This window comes from Schistocerca americana, chromosome 8 (genome assembly GCF_021461395.2).
Source record: "Schistocerca americana isolate TAMUIC-IGC-003095 chromosome 8, iqSchAmer2.1, whole genome shotgun sequence".
NCBI classification, from domain to species: domain Eukaryota; kingdom Metazoa; phylum Arthropoda; class Insecta; order Orthoptera; family Acrididae; genus Schistocerca; species Schistocerca americana.
In genome coordinates this window covers 56,585,517-56,610,925 of record NC_060126.1, presented here as the reverse complement: position 1 = coordinate 56,610,925, position 25,409 = coordinate 56,585,517, and the positions used below count along the sequence as shown (strand labels likewise).

The 25,409-nt window shown below is 42.1% G+C and overlaps 1 protein-coding gene across 1 annotated transcript in view; it reads left to right on the top strand.

Annotated features, from left to right (window-relative positions):
- Positions 1–25,409, top strand: part of LOC124545526 — a 632,143-nt gene that overhangs the window by 414,356 nt on the left and 192,378 nt on the right. The window contains exons 10-11 of the mRNA XM_047124474.1: positions 745–978; positions 12,873–12,998. Coding sequence (XP_046980430.1) covers positions 745–978; positions 12,873–12,998 — 360 coding nt within the window. The remainder of the gene's footprint in view (positions 1–744; positions 979–12,872; positions 12,999–25,409) is intronic.

Here is a 25,409-nt window from a genome sequence, read left to right as displayed (position 1 = left end):
TTGTACCTACCAAGTGACGTTCAGCGTGGCAGATAACAGCAATTTACAGGGTAACACGACAACACAGTGATTAATGTAATGATCTACATAGGCTGGACTTAGATAGGGGACTTTGCTTTAACAAATATGTAACGCTTTAAGTACTTATATTTTAACCACTGTAACAGGTGTCCCACACATTTTACTGAAGATTTAATTAACTACATGTAGTTACATTACTTTTATATTACATTATTTCATTTTAAAAGATTAATCCTCATTTCCAGGATATTTCTTGTCAGGACTTTTGAGTTACTTGGCAATAACCAAACTATGAAAACCAAGTGTATTGCTCACCTCCAGAGAGCTCTTCGCTTTGGACTAATAGGAAATATAAAGTCAAATCACAGAAATAAAACCATACTGTAAAACTGCATCAGAATTTCAAGTATATGTAAGCAAATAGCGCTTAAATAAGTCCACTTACGATTGAAATGTGATTTGTTTAAACTTCAGACTACAAACAGAACGATTAGTACACCCATAAGCGACTCAAGCCGGCATTTTTTTATCAAAACACTTCACGACTAAACGAAATCAAACCACCAGAAGTGAATGTTTTGGGGTGGCTAACATGGCGGATCTTCACTTGTGTCGGCTTCAAGTTTGTGACGTCATGACAAGTCCTCTTTTTACCTCCGTGACGTGGAGTCTGTCACTGACCATCGCAGGGACAGACAGTGTGGTTGCGTTGTGTGTCCGCAGGGGACAGCTGCCGGCTGAAGCAGCTGACGGTGTGCAACTTCGACTTCCTGCTGGCGGCGGTGCAGACGGTGTCGGTGAGCTACCTGCGCTGCGTGCTGGAGCACGTGCGCTGCTACTTGCTGGACCGCGACCTCGAGCTCGTCTACTACACCATCCGCAAGTCCAGCGACGTGCTCACCAGGGACCCGCTGCAGCTGGGCGCCCAGGTCGTCTGCTGGCTGCGACCCGTCGCAGGTGAGACCCCCACCCGTTCTAGAATGGACAGCCACATATTTGTGCCGAAGTGACAGGAGAAAATAGGCACGGACAGCAATAGGCTGTGTCAGCCCTGGAAGCGTTCTCAGATTGGCCAATGGTCAAACAACGAAATCGTTCGTAATTATGGAAATACAATCTGCCTTGAGCAAACGTAAATATTTCTTGTTTCGGTGAAGTTTCACCATCGTCAGTGGATTCACTTATTTTTTGTCAAATAACATGTAAAGAAATTATGCGTGATAACAATTTTATAAATGTAGACACCACAGTATCAAAGCTATATGTGTTAACTTAAAAATACTCTGATAAGCCAAAAGATTATGACCACTGCCCACTGTGACGTCGGATGCCGCCTGATGGGGTTGCGGGCACATGACGCAGTGATAAAAGTATTTAACCGGAGCCCACACGGACAAAGGTTCATCCTAACGAAGATATGGCCTGCAAATGAGGAAATCCATTGAGATAAGCGGCTCTGACAAAGCACAGATTATTTATTATTACGCAGAGCCTGTGAACGAGTATCTCGGAAATGGAGATGCTGGTCGAATGTTCACGAGCTACTGTCGTGAGCGTCTATGGAAAGAAGCAGGACTGTTAAACTACCACTAGGCGCTAAATGGTTGGACGTCCGCGATTCTTCACAGGACGTGGGGTTCGGGGGCTTGTCTGCTCTGGTAAGTAGGATAGACGACGATCTTTGCATCTCTGCCGAGAGAGTTCAGTGCTGGAGCACCCACAAGTGTTTTGGAGCCCATCATCCATCATACATTGCTGAACATGGAGGTCCATGGCAGATCAGCCTTTCGTGTTCATATGATGACCCAACGACGTCATCAACGGATAATGGACCATAGGAATTTGATCGCCAATCAATGAAAACGTGTCGGCCCTTCAGGATCCCTGATATGCAGAATCAGTTATTTACTTCGTTCCAAAGACGGAAAAACAAGCTATTAAGCAGGTGTTCAAAATATTTTGCCTCATCAATGTGTGTATCGTAGCATCACATACTGATCTTTGTGTGCATTTTTTCTATTAATAATTTTATAAATTTGAATACCATAATCTCGAAATTATAGGTGTTATCATGCAATACAAACCTTCTTGGTCTTTTTATCCTCTTGACTACTTTTTCCGTCTTTTCACAGTATTCATGAACTTCTCGAGTTGTGTTCACTCTTTGGTTCACAGTGCCTTGAGCATTGCAGCTGCTGGGGGCATGTAAACTAGCCTAAAGTTAGCAGACTTACAGTACGATATCCCATTAACCTAATACCTGACCTGACCAGTTCAATCACAGTCCAGTCATCCACTCTATTCCTAATTTTACGAGGTGCATTCAAGTTCTAAGGCCTCCGATTTTTTTTCTAACTAACTACTCACCCGAAATCGATGAAACTGGCGTTACTTCTCGACGTAATCGCCCTGCAGACGTACACATTTTTCACAACGCTGACGCCATGATTCCATGGCAGCGACAAAGGCTTCTTTAGGAGTCTGTTTTGACCACTGGAAAATCGCTGAGGCAATAGCAGCACGGCTGGTGAATGTGCGGCCACGGAGAGTGTCTTTCATTGTTGGAAAAAGCCAAAAGTCCCTAGGAGCCAGGTCAGGTGAGTAGGGAGCATGAGGAATCACTTCAAAGTTGTTATCACGAAGAAACTGTTGCGTAACGTTAACTCGATGTGCAGGTGAGTTGTCTTGGTGAAACAGCACACGCGCAGCCCTTCCCGGACGTTTTTGTTGCAGTGCAGGAAGGAATTTGTTCTTCAAAACATTTTCGTAGGATGCACCTGTTACCGTAGTGCCCTTTGGAACGCAATGGGTAAGGATTACGCCCTCGCTGTCCCAGAACATGGACACCATCACTTTTTCCAGCACTGGCGGTTGCCCGAAATTTTTTTGGTGGCGGTGAATCTGTGTGCTTCCATTGAGCTGACTGGCGCTTTGTTTCTGGATTGAAAAATGGCATCCACGTCTCATCCATTGTCACAACCGACGAAAAGAAAGTCCCATTCATGCTGTCATTGCGCGTCAACATTGCTTGGCAACATGCCACACGGGCAGCCATGTGGTCGTCTGTCAGCATTCGTGACACCCACCTGGATGACACTTTTCGCATTTTCAGGTCGTCATGCAGGATTGTGTGCACAGAACCCACAGAACTGCCAACTCTGGAGGCGATCTGTTCAACAGTCATTCAGCGATCCCCCAAAAACAATTCTCTCCACTTTCTCGATCATGTCGTCAGACTGGCTTGTGCGAGCCCGAGGTTGTTTCGGTTTGTTGTCACATGATGTTCTGCCTTCATTAAACTGTCGCACCCACGAACGCACTTTCGACACATCCATAACTCCATCACCACATGTCTCCTTCAACTGTCGATGAATTTCAATTGATTTCACACCACGCAAATTCAGAAAACGAATGATTGCACGCTGTTCAAGTAAGGAAACCTCGCCATTTTAAGTATTTAAAACAGTTCTCATTCTCGCCGCTGGCGGTAAAATTCCATCTGCCGTACGGTGCTGCAATCTCTGGGATGTATTGACAATGAACGCGGACTCATTTTAAAACAATGCGCATGTTTCTATCTCTTTCCAGTCTGCAGAAAAAAATCAGAGGCCTTAGAACTTGAATGCACCTTGTACTGCAGCCAGTTTCACAACTCTTAAGTGTTTTAATTTTGTTTGTGCTGCTACCAGGTCAGCTTAGAGTTATATGAGCAGCTGCTCCTTCTTCACAATCATTGTTAACTAAATACCGAGCCCAGACTCAACCCAAAGCGAAGTCTACAAGAGAATTATTTTCTGCGTTCATATTGTGACTATTCAAATACATGCAAGCAGCAGGTTTTACACAGATATTACTCAAATGATACTACATTCGTCAGTACAGCTATGTTCTAATGAGCAACGATGACATATACTGAGTTGGTACTATTAGCACCTGCTAAAACACACCAATATGGTGAAGTGAGCAACATGTAGGAAAAACTACTGTAGTTTTTAGATATTAACTTTTAAAACTTGAATACATTTTGTGTGGATTGCCCAAAATTAACCATTTTCTTTGAGAATGCATTTTCCCTGTAGTTACCTATATCTTTCACAACTGGCAAAACTGTGCAAACGCTAGCTGTTTCCTAAGTCAGGCCTGTCCAAACAGGAAGAAATTGTTGCCACTTACTCAAAAACTCAACAGCTCTGATCAGAAGTCTATATGGTAATCACCTCAAAACTTCAAAGACGAATGCTGACACGTCTGATTTCTTAACTGTATCAAAAAGTATCAGACAGGGCTGTGTTCTGTCCGCAAACCTGTAAAACATCTGTGCAGAACCTGTCATTAGGTATGCTCTTGATTTGTGGACTGAAGGCATATCACTTGATGGCAGAACTAATAACAACCTCCGATTTGCTAATGACATGGAACTTTTAGCCAACAGTGAAGATGAACTTGCTTAGCTACGAATGAAAGTGAAGGTCATTAGTCTATCATATGTATTAGACTTCAATCTCAGCAAGTCCAAACTCATGATAATTGATTGAGGAGCACAAGTCGTGCATTCTTTTGTCTATGTTGAGTCAACCATCTGTTACAGAGGGAACTGTGAAGATGGGACAGGAAGCCAGATCTGCGAGGAAGAGTATGAAGGAGCTTGTCAAATCTGGCAGAGTAGAGTAATAATGAAAACCAAAATGGTGTGACTCATTAAAATACTTGTGTTTTCCATCTTCATTTATGGTTGCCAAACATGGAGACTTAAGGCCAGAGACAAGCAGTGTATCAAATCATTTGAGCTTTGGTGTTGGCACAGAACGTGCATAAAATGGACTGAAAGAAGTGTCCATTATAGAGCAACTCAGTATCTCCAGGTGCCATCCTTCTCGTGTCAATCAAAAGCTTCTCCAGATCTTTAGCCATGTTGTGAGAAGAGCTGGAGAAAATGCAGAGAAAATAATCATGGAAGGGAAGATGGACAAAGAGAGAGATGCAGGGGAAGAGCAGCGAGAAGGTGCATAGATCACACCAAAATGCAGGTTCGAAGAGAAGCTGGTAACCATCCAGGAGACGGTTGGTTAATGGGGTCACTATGCTGAGCAATGAGTGGCGGTGATAACGACGACTCCAACATGAATTAGGGCTGTATATAACTGTTTCTTATCCCTTAAACAAAATATAAATTATCAGAAATACTAACAATACCAAAACACTAAAAAATACAAAAGAATGTATATGAATATTTGAACAATAATAGTTTTTATGAAACAATTAATAAAAGAGACCTACAATTCCCAATATAGGGCGTAAACTGCAATAAAAGACTAAAAAAGCCATTAATTTTATTTTCCAAATTGTGATAATCCATTTGCCAAGTATTATTTTGAAATAAAAAAGACTTTTTCACTTTACATGTTATTTTATGCAAACAGAGAACCATATTTTTTACAAAATGAACTACAAAGATATAAGACTATATTTTCTTCCTGTGTTGGTACTGCTTAAAATCATGAAAAATTTTTTCTCTGAATGTTGAAGTACTGTAGAGTATAACCACAAGATTTCACATAGTTTGCATGACAGATAAAAAAATAGTTATTTATTTTCAAAATATTAGCAAGTGCCATTTTTACCGTCACAATATGAAAAACAACGAAACTCCCAAACTTGAAAGTGCCATAAAATGAAAACAGAGAGAGAGAAAATGCTAAAATTTGGTATGGTTTCTTAGCTCCCTGAAGAAGAGGAAACAAACAAAGCTCCATACAAATCTGAGATGTAAGGTGGTGTGAATGTCTTGACATGAAATGACCCTATGGTAATCACACATGGGTGTGATTCACGTGTTGCTCTTCCCACTGATACACCATACACTATCTGGTCTACATCTAGATGTTTCCAGTAAGAGGTTACTAGCATGGCACATTTCCAGAAACAGTCAGCAGAATCAAAACTGTCCAATTCTTGTAATTTTCAATATTTTCTCTAGGCTATTTTTGGAATAAATGTTTCCAAAAGACAGAAGAAGAAACAATTCCAAGAAGTCTCAAAAATACATAAGAAAAACTGCAATCATGGTTCCATCAAAATTGTTTGAAAATAAATGTAACTATGGCCAATACAACACAATTTGGATCGAAACCATTAAAATAAGTGAAGTAAAGGTGACTTGCAGTGTTCAGGATATCACACAGGTAAACTGTGTTAATTTCTTAGGTCTAAATCTCGATAAAAATTTAAAGTGAAAGATACATAGTGACTACTTAGCAAATAAACTTAACAGCTTAGCATTTGCAATGCGTATTTTGGCAGTTGCTACAAATGCACACACTATGAAGATAGTCTGTCAATGTTACTTTGAGTCAGTAATTTTTTATAGTGTAATCTTCAGAAGAAATTCAAGAAATGCTATGTGATTCCCCATATTACAAAAGAAAATAATAAGGAATGTGTGTTGCCAAACCACAGTTATCCTGTCAACCATTGTTTCAAAATTTATAAATACTATCTATTCCCTCCCTTTATTCTTATATAAAAATCAGTGTACTCTAAATCCTTTCAATTTTGATTAGAACTACAGCACTCACCATGAAGAGAACTGTAAACTACTAACACATCATTTAAAACTCTATACCCAAACATGAGAGTATATGGGGTTACAATATTTATAGGAAAAAATAAAAGGCAGTCTATGTTCAACATGGGGCTTGGTTCACTGAAAAGATTGCTCTTTACTCGTCTGATGGAAAAGTGTTTTTCTTTTAAGAATTTATTGACACCAGTTTCATTGTTTGAACAAGGCAATTATGCATCTTATTTCTTTGTATGGGAAACTGTACCATTATTTGTGCAGCAATGCCTCAGAAATGTATATAAATAATACAAAATTTTGTATTCCTCCTCAAATTTGTTTCTTATTGGAAATCTTGCTATGTTTACAATACACCAAGCTGAATGATTTGAAAATTGTATGTTATGAAGTGAATAATTCACATTGAAAGAGCTGCTGCCAAATGGCTAAAGACACAGTTGTGACAATGAGTGGAGAAAACATGGCAGGTTAGTCACAACAAAGTGGAAAATGATAATACACTCTTAGACAAAAACAACAACACACCACAAAGGAATTTTCCAAATGCGATGGAAATCTGTAGATGTGATGTACATGTACAGACAAACAAATGTTTACAATTTCAGATAAATTGGATAATTTATTCAAGAGAAAGAGCTTCACAAATTAAGGAAGTCAGTAATGCATTGTTGCACCTCTAGCACTTACGTAATCAGTTACAGTTTTACATTGATCGATACAATTGTCACATGCCTCCCTGAGGATATTGTGCCAAATTCTGTTCAGTTAAAATTTTAGATCATCAAAATCTTTAGCTGGTTGGAGGGCACTGTCCATAGTGCTCCAAATGTTCACAGCTGTGGACAGTTTCAACGAACTTACTGGCCAAGGTCTGGTTTGACAAGCACAAAGACAAGCAGTAGAAACTCACATCATGTGCAGGTGAGCATAACCTTGTTGAAATGTAAGCCTTCAGGTGGTGTCCAGGATGGAATAATAAAGCTTCTGAGATGTTGGGATTCAGTCATAGAGAATAAGGGGACTGTACTGAATGACTGTAAAGATATAATGAAAAAAAAGTTGAGATAAGGAAATAACTTGTAACTATAGATGGCTCTCCCTCCTTTCAGGGTTGTTGAAAATTATAGTATGGAATACTGAAGTTTCTTTCTGATGGTAACATTTTAACAACAGCTTAGTTTGCATTCTGTAAAGGCTTCTCTGCTGAGAAGGGAATATATGATCTCTCAAATTCAGTTCTAATAGACTTAATCAAGAAAAATTACCCTGTTGACATTTTCTGTTGTCTTTCCAAGGACTTTGATTGTGTGCATCATAAAATTTTGCTAAGTAAGCTAAATTGGTGTGGCATTACCAATCTGCCTCTTAGTTGTATATTTCCAATGGAAAACAGAGGATAACATTAGCAAATGATACAAAACTAATAAGATGAAATTCAGAGTTGGAAAATATTAAATATGCAGTTCAGTGCTTGGCTTACTTATGTTCTTAATCTGCATAAATGATTTACCTGCAATACTGAAGGACTTTTCAAAAACCGTTTGCTGATACACAAGTATACTGATAAAGGATCCAAGCAAATCCATAGTGGATCCTTCCTGTACAATAATAGAACAGGCTTACAACTGGTCATAGGCAACAGCTTAATCCTTAATATTACAGGAATTCATACTATGAAACTCCAAATAAATAAAAATTACTTGCAGGCACCAGTCAAGGTCAACAGACATACACTGGATGAGGCTCCATGTGAGAAGTTTCAGGATTTCCAGATTGATAATAAACTGAGGTGGTACCAGCATGTGGCTAGGCTAATCAAACAGCTCAGTTCTTCATTCATTCATTAACCACTCCTCCTACAGTCATGGACTTGGGAACATAAATATGTCTAACAATTGTCCATGCCATAATGTGCATTTTAATAATTTTTATATCTGTCATTGCTGTTTTGGGATGTGTTTCATGTGAGACCTCAAGAGATGATTTATGGCCAGGTTTGATTTCAGCCACTTTCTTCTGAACAGGTAAAGTGGAGAAGCAGACTCCTTATAAAACTGCATGAAGTTTGTATGAATATCAGATACTGAAAAATCATCAAAATTGAAGAAGACCGTGCCACAAGGCCAGAACTGTGCTACAGAGATTTAGGAGCATGATAAAGAAATCACATTGACATCTTGACCACCAAATTTGCTCGATCTGAACTCACTTGAACAGATCTAAGGCACTTTCAGGCACTAACACTGTGCCTACATATACAGACATGTAATTTATGAGAATTTCGTCATACCGGCCTAAACTAAACACCTCGCAACACACTCTTGAAAACCTGCTGAGGACTCATCGAACCTGTGGTATGCAGAATCGTTGCTGTGTTGAGTTCCAAAGATGGGCTGAGGCCCTTTGAAATAGGTTCATAATGTTTTGGCTCATCAATAGTATTCACCATTTCATACAAGAAATAAAACATCATTCAAAGATGCACATGGAAGCTGGTGGTCCTGCTTTATCAATTTCATCAGTCAGAAGACTATGGCCAGTGTTTCCTGGAATGCAAAAGCTACTGTTGTTGCTGATTACTACGCAAAAGGTAAAAACTATAAATGGTGAATACTGCTGAAGTCTTTTGTACAGAGAGGATATGAAATAATTAAGAAATAACATGGACTGTGAACTGCGAATTTACTTTCAAAACCTTTTCTTAAGAATTTACTTTATTTACCAGTGATTCATCAAGAACATTAGCACATTTAATCACAATATGTGAGCGCGGAAGTATTTGCCAGTGGGTAACTGATGAAAACAAATTAAATTTCTTTCAACAAATGGAAATTTTATTTCTAAAACCCTTTTTTTTAAGCAAACTTCAAATTATAATCAGAAAGCATCCTCAAAATATAAAGTTACAATTTTATTCAGAGGCATAAAGACGTATGAGCTTTCACGCTGAGAACCTTGCCGCTGCCTTTTGACATGGCCGTAGTCACGACTGCTCACAGCAATCTCTGAAAGACTACACTGGTGCAAATCTGCAACACACCAGATTACTTTAAACTAAAAATTTTAACAACTCACACAAGCACATAAACTATGCACCCCATAGGAGGGATGGAAATGGTACAAAACACTAACATTAAAAAAATTAACTTGCCACCAAAGATGTAAATAATTAAAAAAAAAAGTATTACAGTGGAAGGGTGGCAACTTTATATACTACAATGACCATTTAAATAAAAACCCATGAAATGCAGTCTTACATAAAATATACAAACATGCTCTACATTATACATATACTGCCTCTCAAGATTATAGTCAAGATAAAAACATATTTTAGGAATTCAGCCATTACACTTCAAGCAATACATTCGTTAACACCGAATCCGACAAACATGACAGAGGCAGCTATTAACGTATGGCAGACTGACAGACACTAACTGCCTAACAAATGCGGACAAGAGACAGATGAGCAAGCTGGGGACGAGAGACTGACCAAGAAAACAAGTAGAATGTAACAAGTAAATGAAACAACATATCATGAATCACTTAAATTCTAATAAACTGCGAGTATGGCGAAGACCTGGCGCAGAACCCCCAAAATGCTGTCCTGAACCGTCCGCTGCCAGCCACTTCAACGGAAGCAGGAAGGCGCGCCAATCTCCCATCTCACGGCGTCGCAGCTCGTGCCAGCCAGACCAATGTCGTGGGCTGACTGCTGTTGCTCTCATGTCGGCCGCGAAGCCACTACCCCTCGCTATATGGTGCGGCCCACTGGACTCACATGGCGACCTCACATGCGCCGACGCTCAAGAAGGACAAGTCATCTTGTATCCCAGTGCGCGACGGACCAACCGATTGATCCCATGTCCAATGACCATTACCCAAACAAACTCGAGCAGACTGGCGGCCTAACACCTACTAGCACTCCGGACGACAGACAGACACTGACTGCCCCACACTGACCCGGCTGACCAACTGACCAGACTCGCCACCTAGCGAGCTCATAGCGCCCCTTAAATGCACATGAACTGGCTACCTTTCCCCTTTCTCACCAGAGGGAGACACCAAAGCTGCGATTGCCACAGTGACGCCACTGGCAGAAACAAAGGGCAACTGCTTCACACTACGCACTGCGACGCACTCTTCAAAACATAATTTTTACCGTGGCTCAGACTGGAAATGGGCAAGAGTAATCATTCCCTGCTCCTGCCAACCCTAGTCTTTCTAGGTCTCTAATGACTTCATTGTGGATTAGACATAAAATCTTAATTTTCCTCTCTTGGTTATTTTACTTTAGTAAGTATCGGTGTCCTTACAGACACATTGAAAATGCATTAATAAGTAAACAACAACCAATTTTTTTGCTCATATATTGAATGATACGACAGTCTTAAATAGAGGGAAAAAAAGCTCTTTCCATTGGTATCGCACAACAGAACATCCGCCCCTGGTAGCTGAGTGGTCAACGCGACAGAATGTCATACCTAATGGCCTGGGTTCGATTCCCAGCTGGGTGTTGTGTTGTCCTTATCATCATCATTTCATCCCCATCGACATGTAAGTTGCTGAAGTGGCGTCAACTCACAAGACTTGCAGCAGGCGAACGGTCTACCTGACGGGAGGCCTTAGCCACATGGCATTTCCATTTTACACAACAGAACTACCATCAGTGGGTTGGGTTAATTGTTAGTGTACCATGTAGAAGCAGTTTATAACAGCTCCACATTTCTTCAAGGTATTTCATTGTAATCACTTATTTCTGTATCTGTTATGATGCTCTCATTTGCTACAGATTGTTTGTGACTAATGGTCTTAGTATCTTACTGTAACTGTTCACACTTTTATGTGGGCTCCATAATTAACCACACAAAATAGACTTCAGAACTATGTATCACCAAATGTCTATGCAAAGGCCAATTACAGATCACAAAGCTGAATCCCAAAAAAGTGCCAAAGAGAGCAATGCCACTGGTTCGGTGTGAGAACATATAGGGGTCATTTGATACTGAACCCCATGTTAGACAATGTGTGCCAAACGATGTGCTCCAAACACTTGTGCTTGCAGCAACATTGCATTCTGCTGCTAGATCTGCCACAGATCACTGCCTGTCCTGCTTTGCAAAGCAGGTAAGCCCCCAACCTCCATGTTCTGTGATGAGGTGTAGATGTCCAGAACATTGTAGTGTACATTTTTTCATCACTCTTCAACCAGCTTCCGTACATACCCAGGACAGAAGCTGACCAGTTTCACCATTCCCTGGACCATTACAATGTGCCATTGTTAGTATAATGCAAGTGTATAGGTAAAAAAATCTACTCATCAAGTGGTGACAGGAGAAAACATACAGAAAAATTAAGAAATGTGAAAGCTTTCAGAGCCAGTGGCTCCTTCTGGCAGAAGGGCCAAAAAGGAAGAAAGAGGGAGGAAGCAAACTGACTGGTGAGGATTGGGAGAATTTGCCTAGAACCCCATGTCAGAGGAGACTTACTGGACAGTCCAGTAAGTCTCCTATGACCCAGTGTTCTTGGCGACTTTTTAGAACTCTGCCCATCTCCTAAAGCCCACAGCGCTTTTCCTTTATCCCTCTTCCTTCCCATTCTACCAGAAAAAGGAGCCACTGGCTCTGAAAGTTTGCACATTTATTTACCTGTTATATGTCTATATTCTTCCTGTCACCTCTAGGTGAGTAGATTTTATATCAATCCAGTTACATCATATTTTCAAATATTGATTATTTGACCACTGTCAGTATTACTTATGTCAGAGGATAGCCTCATTTGTACCCAGTATTAATGCTGTAATCTTTCCTCATTTGTATGTGCTCCACTTATCTACTTTCTGTACCACATCTCATGCCTGCAACGCGATCAGGGATCAGTGAATCTCATGGTAGCAGTGGTCATAATGTTTTGGCTGCTCAGTGTGTATGTGAATGGGAATATGGGAGAAGTGTTTAAATTTGTGAATGCTCTTTTCTTCACTCAACATGCTACAATTATGTAGATAAACACTGTAAAGAGCCTGTGAAAATACAATACACAACATTTAGAAAGCACTGAAATTATGTTAAGTATGATACTGCCAATCTCTAGTTGTCTGTTTAGTTAACAAATAGTGGTGATTTGCAGTCAAATGAGAGTGATTGATAACTGTCCATCTCAATGGCTCCTTTGAAATTTAATTCTCCAGACTGTGAGAACGAAAATGTTAATGCACTTGTGACTTTCAATTCCAGTTCACCTACATTTAATAATTATTTTTTTCCACCCACAGATGACAGTGGAGATCTGGTGAGTCATATGATAACTGCAGCCATGGCCTGGTGTGATGGCTACACGGCACCATTACTGGTCCCACTAAATGGTTGGCTTCAACCTCCGTTACCCTTGCAGATTAAAAGTAAGTAGATGGCAGGAAATATTACAGCACTTAATTCTGAACATGCATGTGATTGCTTTTCATATTTAACTTATGACTTGTACTTAAATGTAACTATTAATAACATTTCACGTACTGCAATTTATAGATGGATATAAAACACTAGAAGTTCGGAAGGCAGGAGATGAGGTACTGGCAGAAGTAAAGCTGTGAGGGCGGGGCATGAGTCATGGTTGGGTAGCTCAGTTGGTAGAGCACTTGCCCGCGAAAGGCAAAGGTCCCGAGTTTGAGTCTTGGTCTGGCACACAGTTTTAATCTGCCAGGAAGTTTCATATCAGCACACACTCCGCTACAGAGTGAAAATCTCATTCTGGAAACATCCCCCAGGCTGTGGCTAAGCCATGTCTCCACAATATCCTTTCTTTCAGGAGTGCTAGTTCTGCAAGGTTCGCAGGAGAGCTTCTGTTAAGTTTGGAAGGTAGAAGACGAGGTACTGTAGGCTCCCCGGTGGTCCCGGTCGCCAATGGTGGACTGGATGGCCGAGCGGTGACCTCCCAGTTGTCAGAATGCTAGGAAATTGCTGTAGAAGCATCAGAAACGCCAAAGAAGCATTATTAATTCATAACACATTTATTCCTGCCGAGTACAATGTGGCTTGGTGATATCAACGACCTTCCCCGAGTCCTCACTGACTCGTAGCGATGACACCAGATCCGGGCCGTGCAGTCTTGCTAGTGCAGCGCCGCGTGCTGTGACGTAGCGGAGGAATATCCTTAACTTCGGCCGCGTGTGGCTGGCGGTGTCCAGCTGGCCGGCCGGCTCGACGGCGGACAGCAGGTGGCTCCGGGTTGGAGTCCCGGTGCTGTCAACGAGAAGCGTTCTCGTAGTGCAGAGTGTACTCTATCCCATCCCGTTTTCTTCCCTGCTCCTCCTGGTGGCTCGTCCGCGGTGGACGGGCGGAACGGGCTGTAATCCCCCAGCGTTGTCGGCTCACCCAGTTGAGACGGCGGATGCACAGGACCTAGGCCCCGCACGATATCGACAATGGCTCACTGATGTGGTCAGCATTGGCGGCGAGCGCATCTGCCGTGATGTCCGCTAATCCTGGGTTGATGATTGACAGCGGCAGCAGAGAGGACCAGAGCTGGTACTGTCCCCTCACGTCTGCTGCTGGATGGGCCACCCTTACTGCAACATCTCCTTAATAAAGATTAACATGTCGATCACTGAGCTGAGTGCTACGCAGCAACCCAGTACAAATCTGACTGCAATTCTAACTGTGAGTGGGAGTGCTTTGTTGCTATCCAAGCTGGCGTATATAAAGGAAGCACGAGCGACGTCCTGACGTCATGCTCGTTTGTAATGACCGCATTCGTTCCACTTATACTGCTGACTCATCTGTCGTACTCGCCCCTTAGGTGTTCTTGCGACAGAGTTACGTGTTGTTGCGGCAGACTTAAGCGAAGTTGTGAAATGCAGTACAGCTGACGGTATACCTCTGTCTTGCACTCTACGAAATTCTCCGTCTAACACAAACCCGTGTGCTAAGCAATTCTCTCTCGCCTGTTGTGTGTAACCAGGCCATTGCCCCTGCGTGATGACACATTCCATACGTGCGCAATCCTCTTAACTCTTGCCTAACCTTCTGCCTCTGGCTCTTGCAATAGGCAACAAAAGTTTGACAATATTCCACATTTCTAACTCTTTACTATTCCGTGACACTACACATCCCCTTCCTTTAAGAAAATTCGTCCCGAATTTTACAATTCTGGACTTACTGGTTGTGCACGCCATACTTTGTTATACTCTACAGGTGTCTTACAACTACTCCTTCAACACTGTCAAACTTTTCTTATCCGCTAACAATCTATTTACAGTGAATATTGATTCCAATCTTGTCATTGGTTATCTATTTATATTACGTTCCACTATTCCCAATCCATCCCTTTAGGTATTTGATGTACGATTGTTATTTCAGAATGAGACATCTTTTTCCATATACAAAAGTAAGTTGCACAAATAAACACTAGAACTATGATTATGCTAGTCGTTGACATACCAAATATAATTGTGTTTTGCTTACCTTTCTCCCGATATTGCTGCACGTGCTGCAGTAGTTGATTAACTGAGATCTGCTCTTTTTCTGAGATAATCAGGCTATCTAAAGATTGTAGCAATGTGGGATCCAACGACTCATTAACAAACGTTAGGTTCTGGCGAGGCAATATATGTGGTGGTCCCTCTGGATAATACAAGATAGGATGTGTCACGTTAATCATTGTTGTACCCGTGAAAGTAGCTGGTAGGTGAAAATGCTTCCCCACTATTTCACATCCAGTGCCATTAATCAATAACCCACTGCCCTGCAGTTCAAGCTTTGATATATCTGTCAATCTACCATTTCTGTAACAAGTGCCAACTACGGTCTCTAGTTCGAACACAGAGTAAATCCAATGTTCCCCATCTTAACTAATGTCCTATGAACCCGTTCTGTTTGTCCATTCGACTGAGGATGAAATGGGCTTGTCCGCAATTTCTTAACTTTCAATAAATGGCATAACTGCTTCATCAGCTCTGACATAAAGTTACTACCTTGATCTGTAATTATAGTATCAGTCACACTATACTTCAGCAACCAGTTATTTGCTAAGGCTTGCGCAACAGTGCTTGCCTTCTGTTCTGGAATAGCTACCATTACCAGGTATCAGGAAAAATGATCTAATATTGTTAATATGTATCGATTTCCCACTTGGGTCTTGTTAAATGCTCTGATTATGTCTAATCCAATGAATGCGAACAGACGATCCGCTTCAGGTAGTCTCTGTAACTGAATTTTCTGATGACTTACATCTGCTCTCTGCCCACACGGTATACAATTTTGCACATACTGCTCTACATCATTGCGACGTGTCTTCCACCAAAACCTTTCAGCTTCCCATCTATCAGTCATTCTTTTACCACCATGATCCGACAATACATGGTCGTGCGCTTGTTTCAACAATTCTTCCCTCAGCTACTCAGGTACTATGACGTGTAGTCCGCACTTCGTCTTCCTACGAAGCAACCCATCCTGCTTTTCAAACTGCGGTTGTGTTCAGAACAATTGACACTCTCTGTCAGTGGCTTGCGCCCTTATCCACTCCTTCTCACTTATGCCCACAACTTGTACAGCTGCTATTTTTCTGCTAAGGGCATCTGCATTCGTATGTTCCACCCCTGGTTTGTGAATGATCTCGTAGTCAAATTCGCTTAGTTTCAGTGCCCATCTCGTTAAACGACTTGAAGAATCTTTCAACCCAAACAACCACTTCAATGCTGCGTGATCTGTAATCACCTTGAACTTATGCCCATATAAATAACAGCGAAAATACGAGATACTGTAAATCACTGCTAACATTTCTTTCTCTGTAGTTGAATAATTCTTCTCTGCCTTATCTAGGCCACTGGATGTTCCTGTCCATTAACCCTCTGAGAAAGAATACAACCTACAGCAATATTACTAGCATCACAAGATAGTATGAACTCTTGTTCGCAATCAGGAAGTATCAACACTGGGTCTGATGTAAGTATCTGTTTGAGCTTCTCGAATGTCTCCTGACACTGTGCTATCCATTCAAACTTAACATCTTTCTTTAACAATCTCGTTAATGATGTGCAATTTCCCCAAACCCCTTTACATATCGTCTGTAGTAATTACATAAACCGACATATAGCTGAACTTGTTTAGTGATCTGTGGTACTGGAAAACCACGCACAGCCAACGTTAGACGAGGATCCGTTCTTACCCCATCCTGACTGATAATATGCCCAAGATAAGTCACTTGCGTCTGAGCAAACTGACATTTCTCGACATTAAGTGTAAGATTTGCCACTCTTAGCCTACTAAATAATTCGTTCAGTCATTCCACATGCTCTTCTATATTACACGAAAAAGTAACAATATCATTGAGGTATACCATAGCAATCCTCGGTTTCAGTCCCCGAAGCACACCATCTAACAGACGCTGGAAAGTAGCAGGAGCGTTTTTCAACCCAAATGGCATTCTGCGATACTGAAAGTGACCAAGGCTTGTTGTAAAGGTCATCTTCGGTCTGTCCTCGGGACTTACTTCTATCTGATGGTACCCACTCTTTACATCTAGTGTCGAAAAATATTTACACCGACCTAGGTTGTCCAATGTTTCCATGATGTTTGGTATTGGATACGCATCTGTTACAGTTCGTGCGTTCAAAAAACGATAGTCACAACAAAACCTATACTTTTTAGTACCGTCCAATGACTTCTTAGGAACTACCACTATGTTGGCAGACCACGGGCTTTCACTGTTCTCTATAATACCGTCCCTCAGCTGTTGATTAATAAATTCTTCCACTAGTGGTTGTAGGTGTTTCACCATCCCGTATGGTTTTCTATAGACTGGCGGACTATCGCCAGTCGGTATACGGTGCTGTGTAATAGGAGTTCCTGGTAATGGACCTTCTGAATTAAACAGATCTAAGTACTCTAATAGCAAAGCTTCCATAGCTTTCCGATCACCATTCTCCAAATGACGAATCTTATCACGTAGTACAGATGCCTTGACGGTTTGCTTGACGTTATAATCACCATGAGATTCACCTATATCCTCATCGTTGAGTATTTCCAAACTCGCTACCATTAAACCCTGTGGGAGATCCACTTCATCTGCCCCAAAATTATGTACACTGACCGGAATCATCAGTTCCCCATTTATATCCGTTGCGTGCGCAACACTCCTTCTAATAAAACAATGCATTTCATCCAGTGCTTCATTGCTCTGCAGTGGCTCCACCACACATAGTCTCTGCTGTGGTACAGCGGTATCTACTGACAACCAAACTAACTTCCCTGTACCCGAAGGCACTTTGACGTGCATAATCATCTTTAATGCCCTTGTACCCGGTTCAATTGGTGACATCTTAGCAACGGATGCACCTCGTGACATAGAAACATTTACAGCTGTTGTACCCATTGAAAACAAGTTTCCACTAAGTTCAACTGTACGCTGTGAAAGATTAATTTTGGCATGGTGTTTATCGAGGAAGTCCAGTCTGAGAATCACAGACTACCCTTTTCCCACAGTTGGCAACACTTCCATTTGCTCTCCGAACTCTACAGTTCCAATCTTAAAAACGAGCTGTGTTGTACCCAATGATTGCAACTCATTATTCCCTACTCCATGTAATCTATACCTAGGAGTACCTAGTCTTCCCCTACCCATGAGGTCTAGACTAGCAACAGATACATGTGCCCCTGTATCAATCAAAAACTTACATCTGTTATTCCTTGCAACACCCATCAAGCAACAATCCGTCTCTGTACTAGTTTTCACAGTACTTCTGCTTACCGGGAATGTCTTCTGACGGATGAAACACTCCCGTTCCCGTTTAACGCTTTTTCCTGTTTATTCCCGTTACCATTCTGCTTACTACGACACTCATTCGCCTTGTGACCATAGCGTTTACACTCATAGCACTGCGGCTGTCTGCATTGAGCCTTCACGTGACCTTCCCTCCCACAACGGTAACAATTCCTCTCCGACGCAAAGATGCGTTTATCATTGCGAACGCTTGTTGCAATATCTATCTCCTGCAGATGCATTGCAATATGCAGTGCTGCAGCTAAATCCCCAGGATTCTCCATCCTAACCCCACAAGAAAATTCTGCAGGAATTCCCCTGAGGAATACATCAAGGGCTCTGTTTTCTGCCTCTCGTAGTAATACACGATCCGCATCAGGATTACCCGATAATTCATAGGTCTTCCAATTAATTTTCCGAATCCTATCTGAAAAAGACTCCACTGTCTCATTGACCTTCTGTGTCAAATTAGCTAACTTCTCCCTAAAAAATCTTACACTACCAATTGCTCATTGCAGCTGTTGCCAAAACATCGTTAATGAATGCTATGACATCCTCTGTTGTTTTACCCGAGAAAGGCATTATCAGGTTAGCTACTGAATGATATATTGCAAGGTTGGACATTGCTACTGACTTGCACTCACTTGAACCCATTTGCGACTCTTTTGCCGAATGCAGGGTCCCCATTTGCATCATTTATTCTACATGACGTAACTTATGCTGCGCATTCTCTTCTAGCAATTTTGAGACTTGCTCCATCAGAGCAGCTATACTCACTTCAGTACTAACGGATCTTGTTTCTGACATGATTTGTGCAAATTACCAACAACTTACTCTATACTGAATTTACTCCTCAGAACAATAACTACACTAGCTACTCAACTCCCTTGTCACAGTTGAGCACTACACACAAGAAGACAAACAAGACTCACAATGCACCTACTAAACAAAACAAATCCTTCCACCTTGTTATTGCCCAGCGACACTCTCTACAATTGTGCACTGCGTGACCAAACCATTTACAAATTGAACGTTCTACTGGTACAAATTTCGTGCATGGCTCCCCATACCCTGTTAAATTACACACAGTACATCTGACCGGTACCAAATACGTTTCCCAACTGTTTCCCTTTAAACTCAGATAAATCTGCTGTTCCTACAGGTCTCACAAAGTGCACTCCTAACAAAGAACGTGCATCCATAGTTATTAACAAAAAATCACCTCGTGCACTTACCACTACACCAAATCTGTAGGCGGTTGGCGCGAGGACTTCTGGCACCTAATATGTAGGAAGTGGGTGGGACCACTTCTGACACAAAATCTGTAGGCAGTGGGCGCGACCACATCTGACACCAAATCTGTAGGCAGTGGGAGCGACCACTTCTGACACCAAATCTGTAGGTGCCCCGGTGGTCCCAGTCGCCTACGGTGGACTGGATGGCCGAGCGGTGACCTCCAAGTTGTCAGGATGCTAGGAAATGGCTGTAGAAGCGTCAGAAACGCCAAAGAAACATTATTAATTCATAACACCTTTATTCCTGCCGAGTACAATTTGGCTTGGTGATATCAACGACCTTCCCCGAGTCCTCACTGACTCGTAGCGATGACACCAGATCCGGGCCGCGCAGTCTTGCTAGTGCAGCGTCGCGTGCTGTGACATAGCGGAGGAATGTCCTTAACTTTTGCTGCGTGTGGCTGGCGGCATCCGGCTGGCCGGCCGTCTCGACGGAGGACAGCAGGTGGCTCCGGGTTGGAGTCCCGGTGCTGTTGGCACGAGAAGCGTTCTCGTTGTGCGGAGTGTACTCTATCCCACCCCGTCTTCTTCCCTGCTCCTCCTGGTGGCTCGTCCGTGGTAGATGGGCGGAACGGGCTGCAATCCCCCAGCATTGTCGGCTCAACCGGTTGTGACGGCGGATGCACAGGGCCTAGGTCCCGCACGGTCTCGACGACGGCTCACTGATGTGGTCAGCATTGGCGGCGAGCGAATCTGCCGCGATGTCCGCTAATCCTGGGTTGATGATTCACAGTGGCAGCAGAGAGGACCAGAGCTGGTACTGTCCCCTCTCGTCTGCTGCTGAATGGGCTGCCCTTACTGCAACATCTCCTTCATAAAGATTAACATGTCGATCACTGAGCTGAGTGCTACGCAGCAACCCAGTACACATCTGACTGCAAGTCTAACTGTGAGTGGGAGTGCTTTGTTGCTATCCAAGCTGGCGTATATAAAGGAAGCACGAGCGACGTCCTGACGTCATGCTTGTTTGTAATGACCGCATTCGTTCCACTTATACTGCTGACTCATCTGTCGTACTCGCCCCTTAGGTGTTCTTGCGACAGAGTTACGTGTTGTTGCGGCAGACTTAAGCGAAGTTGTGAAATGCAGTACAGCTGACGGTATACCTCTGTCTTGCACTCTACGAAATTCTCCGTCTAACACAAACCCGTGTGCTAAGCAATTCTCTCTCGCCTGTTGTGTGTAACCAGGCCATTGCCCCTGCGTGATGACACATTCCATACGTGCGCAATCCTCTTAACTCTTGCCTAACCTTCTGCCTCTGGCTCTTGCAATAGGCAACAAAAGTTTGACAATATTCCACATTTCTAACTCTTTACTATTCCGTGACACTACACATCCCCTTCCTTTAAGAAAATTCGTCCCGAATTTTACAATTCTGGACTTACTGGTTGTGCACGCCATACTTTGTTATACTCTACAGGTGTCTTACAACTACTCCTTCAACACTGTCAAACTTTTCTTATCCGCTAACAATCTATTTACAGTGAATATTGATTCCAATCTTGTCATTGGTTATCTATTTATATTACGTTCCACTATTCCCAATCCATCCCTTTAGGTATTTGATGTACGATTGTTATTTCAGAATGAGACATCTTTTTCCATATACAAAAGTAAGTTGCACAAATAAACACTAGAACTATGATTATGCTAGTCGTTGACATACCAAATATAATTGTGTTTTGCTTACCTTTCTCCCGATATTGCTGCACGTGCTGCAGTAGTTGATTAACTGAGATCTGCTCTTTTTCTGAGATAATCAGGCTATCTAAAGATTGTAGCAATGTGGGATCCAACGACTCATTAACAAACGTTAGGTTCTGGCGAGGCAATATATGTGGTGGTCCCTCTGGATAATACAAGATAGGATGTGTCACGTTAATCATTGTTGTACCCGTGAAAGTAGCTGGTAGGTGAAAATGCTTCCCCACTATTTCACATCCAGTGCCATTAATCAATAACCCACTGCCCTGCAGTTCAAGCTTTGATATATCTGTCAATCTACCATTTCTGTAACAAGTGCCAACTACGGTCTCTAGTTCGAACACAGAGTAAATCCAATGTTCCCCATCTTAACTAATGCCCTATGAACCCGTTCTGTTTGTCCATTCGACTGAGGATGAAATGGGCTTGTCCGCAATTTCTTAACTTTCAATAAATGGCATAACTGCTTCATCAGCTCTGACATAAAGTTACTACCTTGATCTGTAATTATAGTATCAGTCACACTATACTTCAGCAACCAGTTATTTGCTAAGGCTTGCGCAACAGTGCTTGCCTTCTGTTCTGGAATAGCTACCATTACCAGGTATCAGGAAAAATGATCTAATATTGTTAATATGTATCGATTTCCCACTTGGGTCTTGTTAAATGCTCTGATTATGTCTAATCCAATGAATGCGAACAGACGATCCGCTTCAGGTAGTCTCTGTAACTGAATTTTCTGATGACTTACATCTGCTCTCTGCCCACACGGTATACAATTTTGCACATACTGCTCTACATCATTGCGACGTGTCTTCCACCAAAACCTTTCAGCTTCCCATCTATCAGTCATTCTTTTACCACCATGATCCGACAATACATGGTCGTGCGCTTGTTTCAACAATTCTTCCCTCAGCTACTCAGGTACTATGACGTGTAGTCTGCACTTCGTCTTCCTACGAAGCAACCCATCCTGCATTTCAAACTGCGGTTGTGTTCAGAACAATTGACACTCTCTGTCAGTGGCTTGCGCCCTTATCCACTCCTTCTCACTTATGCCCACAACTTGTACAGCTGCTATTTTTCTGCTAAGGGCATCTGCATTCGTATGTTTCACCCCTGGTTTGTGAATGATCTCGTAGTCAAATTCACTTAGTTTCAGTGCCCATCTTGTTAAACGACTTGAAGAATCTTTCAACCCAAACAACCACTTCAATGCTGCGTGATCTGTAATCACCTTGAACTTATGCCCATATAAATAACAGCGAAAATACGAGATATTGTAAATCACTGCTAACATTTCTTTCTCTGTAGTTGAATAATTCTTCTCTGCCTTATCTAGGCCACTGGATGTTCCTGTCCATTAACCCTCTGAGAAAGAATACAACCTACAGCAATATTACTAGCATCACAAGATAGTATGAACTCTTGTTCGCAATCAGGAAGTATCAACACTGGGTCTGATGTAAGTATCTGTTTGAGCTTCTCGAATGTCTCCTGACACTGTGCTATCCATTCAAACTTAACATCTTTCTTTAACAATCTCGTTAATGATGTGCAATTTCCCCAAACCCCTTTACATATCGTCTGTAGTAATTACATAAACCGACATATAGCTGAACTTGTTTAGTGATCTGTGGTACTGGAAAACCACGCACAGCCAACGTTAGACGAGGATCCGTTCTTACCCCATCCTGACTGATAATATGCCCAAGATAAGTCACTTGCGTCTGAGCAAACTGACATTTCTCGACATTAAGTGTAAGATTTGCCACTCTTAGCCTACTAAATAATTCGTTCAGTCATTCCACATGCTCTTCTATATTACACGAAAAAGTAACAATATCATTGAGGTATACCATAGCAATCCTCGGTTTCAGTCCCCGAAGCACACCATCTAACAGACGCTGGAAAGTAGCAGGAGCGTTTTTCAACCCAAATGGCATTCTGCGATACTGAAAGTGACCAAGGCTTGTTGTAAAGGTCATCTTCGGTCTGTCCTCGGGACTTACTTCTATCTGATGGTACCCACTCTTTACATCTAGTGTCGAAAAATATTTACACCGACCTAGGTTGTCCAATGTTTCCATGATGTTTGGTATTGGATACGCATCTGTTACAGTTCGTGCGTTCAAAAAACGATAGTCACAACAAAACCTATACTTTTTAGTACCGTCCAATGACTTCTTAGGAACTACCACTATGTTGGCAGACCACGGGCTTTCACTGTTCTCTATAATACCGTCCCTCAGCTGTTGATTAATAAATTCTTCCACTAGTGGTTGTAGGTGTTTCACCATCCCGTATGGTTTTCTATAGACTGGCGGACTATCGCCAGTCGGTATACGGTGCTGTGTAATAGGAGTTCCTGGTAATGGACCTTCTGAATTAAACAGATCTAAGTACTCTAATAGCAAAGCTTCCATAGCTTTCCGATCACCATTCTCCAAATGACGAATCTTATCACGTAGTACAGATGCCTTGACGGTTTGCTTGACGTTATAATCACCATGAGATTCACCTATATCCTCATCGTTGAGTATTTCCAAACTCGCTACCATTAAACCCTGTGGGAGATCCACTTCATCTGCCCCAAAATTATGTACACTGACCGGAATCATCAGTTCCCCATTTATATCCGTTGCGTGCGCAACACTCCTTCTAATAAAACAATGCATTTCATCCAGTGCTTCATTGCTCTGCAGTGGCTCCACCACACATAGTCTCTGCTGTGGTACAGCGGTATCTACTGACAACCAAACTAACTTCCCTGTACCCGAAGGCACTTTGACGTGCATAATCATCTTTAATGCCCTTGTACCCGGTTCAATTGGTGACATCTTAGCAACGGATGCACCTCGTGACATAGAAACATTTACAGCTGTTGTACCCATTGAAAACAAGTTTCCACTAAGTTCAACTGTACGCTGTGAAAGATTAATTTTGGCATGGTGTTTATCGAGGAAGTCCAGTCTGAGAATCACAGACTACCCTTTTCCCACAGTTGGCAACACTTCCATTTGCTCTCCGAACTCTACAGTTCCAATCTTAAAAACGAGCTGTGTTGTACCCAATGATTGCAACTCATTATTCCCTACTCCATGTAATCTATACCTAGGAGTACCTAGTCTTCCCCTACCCATGAGGTCTAGACTAGCAACAGATACATGTGCCCCTGTATCAATCAAAAACTTACATCTGTTATTCCTTGCAACACCCATCAAGCAACAATCCGTCTCTGTACTAGTTTTCACAGTACTTCTGCTTACCGGGAATGTCTTCTGACGGATGAAACACTCCCGTTCCCGTTTAACGCTTTTTCCTGTTTGTCCCCGTTACCATTCTGCTTACTACGACACTCATTCGCCTTGTGACCATAGCGTTTACACTCATAGCACTGCGGCTGTCTGCATTGAGCCTTCACGTGACCTTCCCTCCCACAACGGTAACAATTCCTCTCCGACGCAAAGATGCGTTTATCATTGCGAACGCTTGTTGCAATATCTATCTCCTGCAGATGCATTGCAATATGCAGTGCTGCAGCTAAATCCCCAGGATTCTCCATCCTAACCCCACAAGAAAATTCTGCAGGAATTCCCCTGAGGAATACATCAAGGGCTCTGTTTTCTGCCTCTCGTAGTAATACACGATCCGCATCAGGATTACCCGATAATTCATAGGTCTTCCAATTAATTTTCCGAATCCTATCTGAAAAAGACTCCACTGTCTCATTGACCTTCTGTGTCAAATTAGCTAACTTCTCCCTAAAAAATCTTACACTACCAATTGCTCATTGCAGCTGTTGCCAAAACATCGTTAATGAATGCTATGACATCCTCTGTTGTTTTACCCGAGAAAGGCATTATCAGGTTAGCTACTGAATGATATATTGCAAGGTTGGACATTGCTACTGACTTGCACTCACTTGAACCCATTTACGACTCTTTTGCCGAATGCAGGGTCTCCATTTGCATCATTTATTCTACATGACGTAACTTATGCTGCGCATTCTCTTCTAGCAATTTTGAGACTTGCTCCATCAGAGCAGCTAT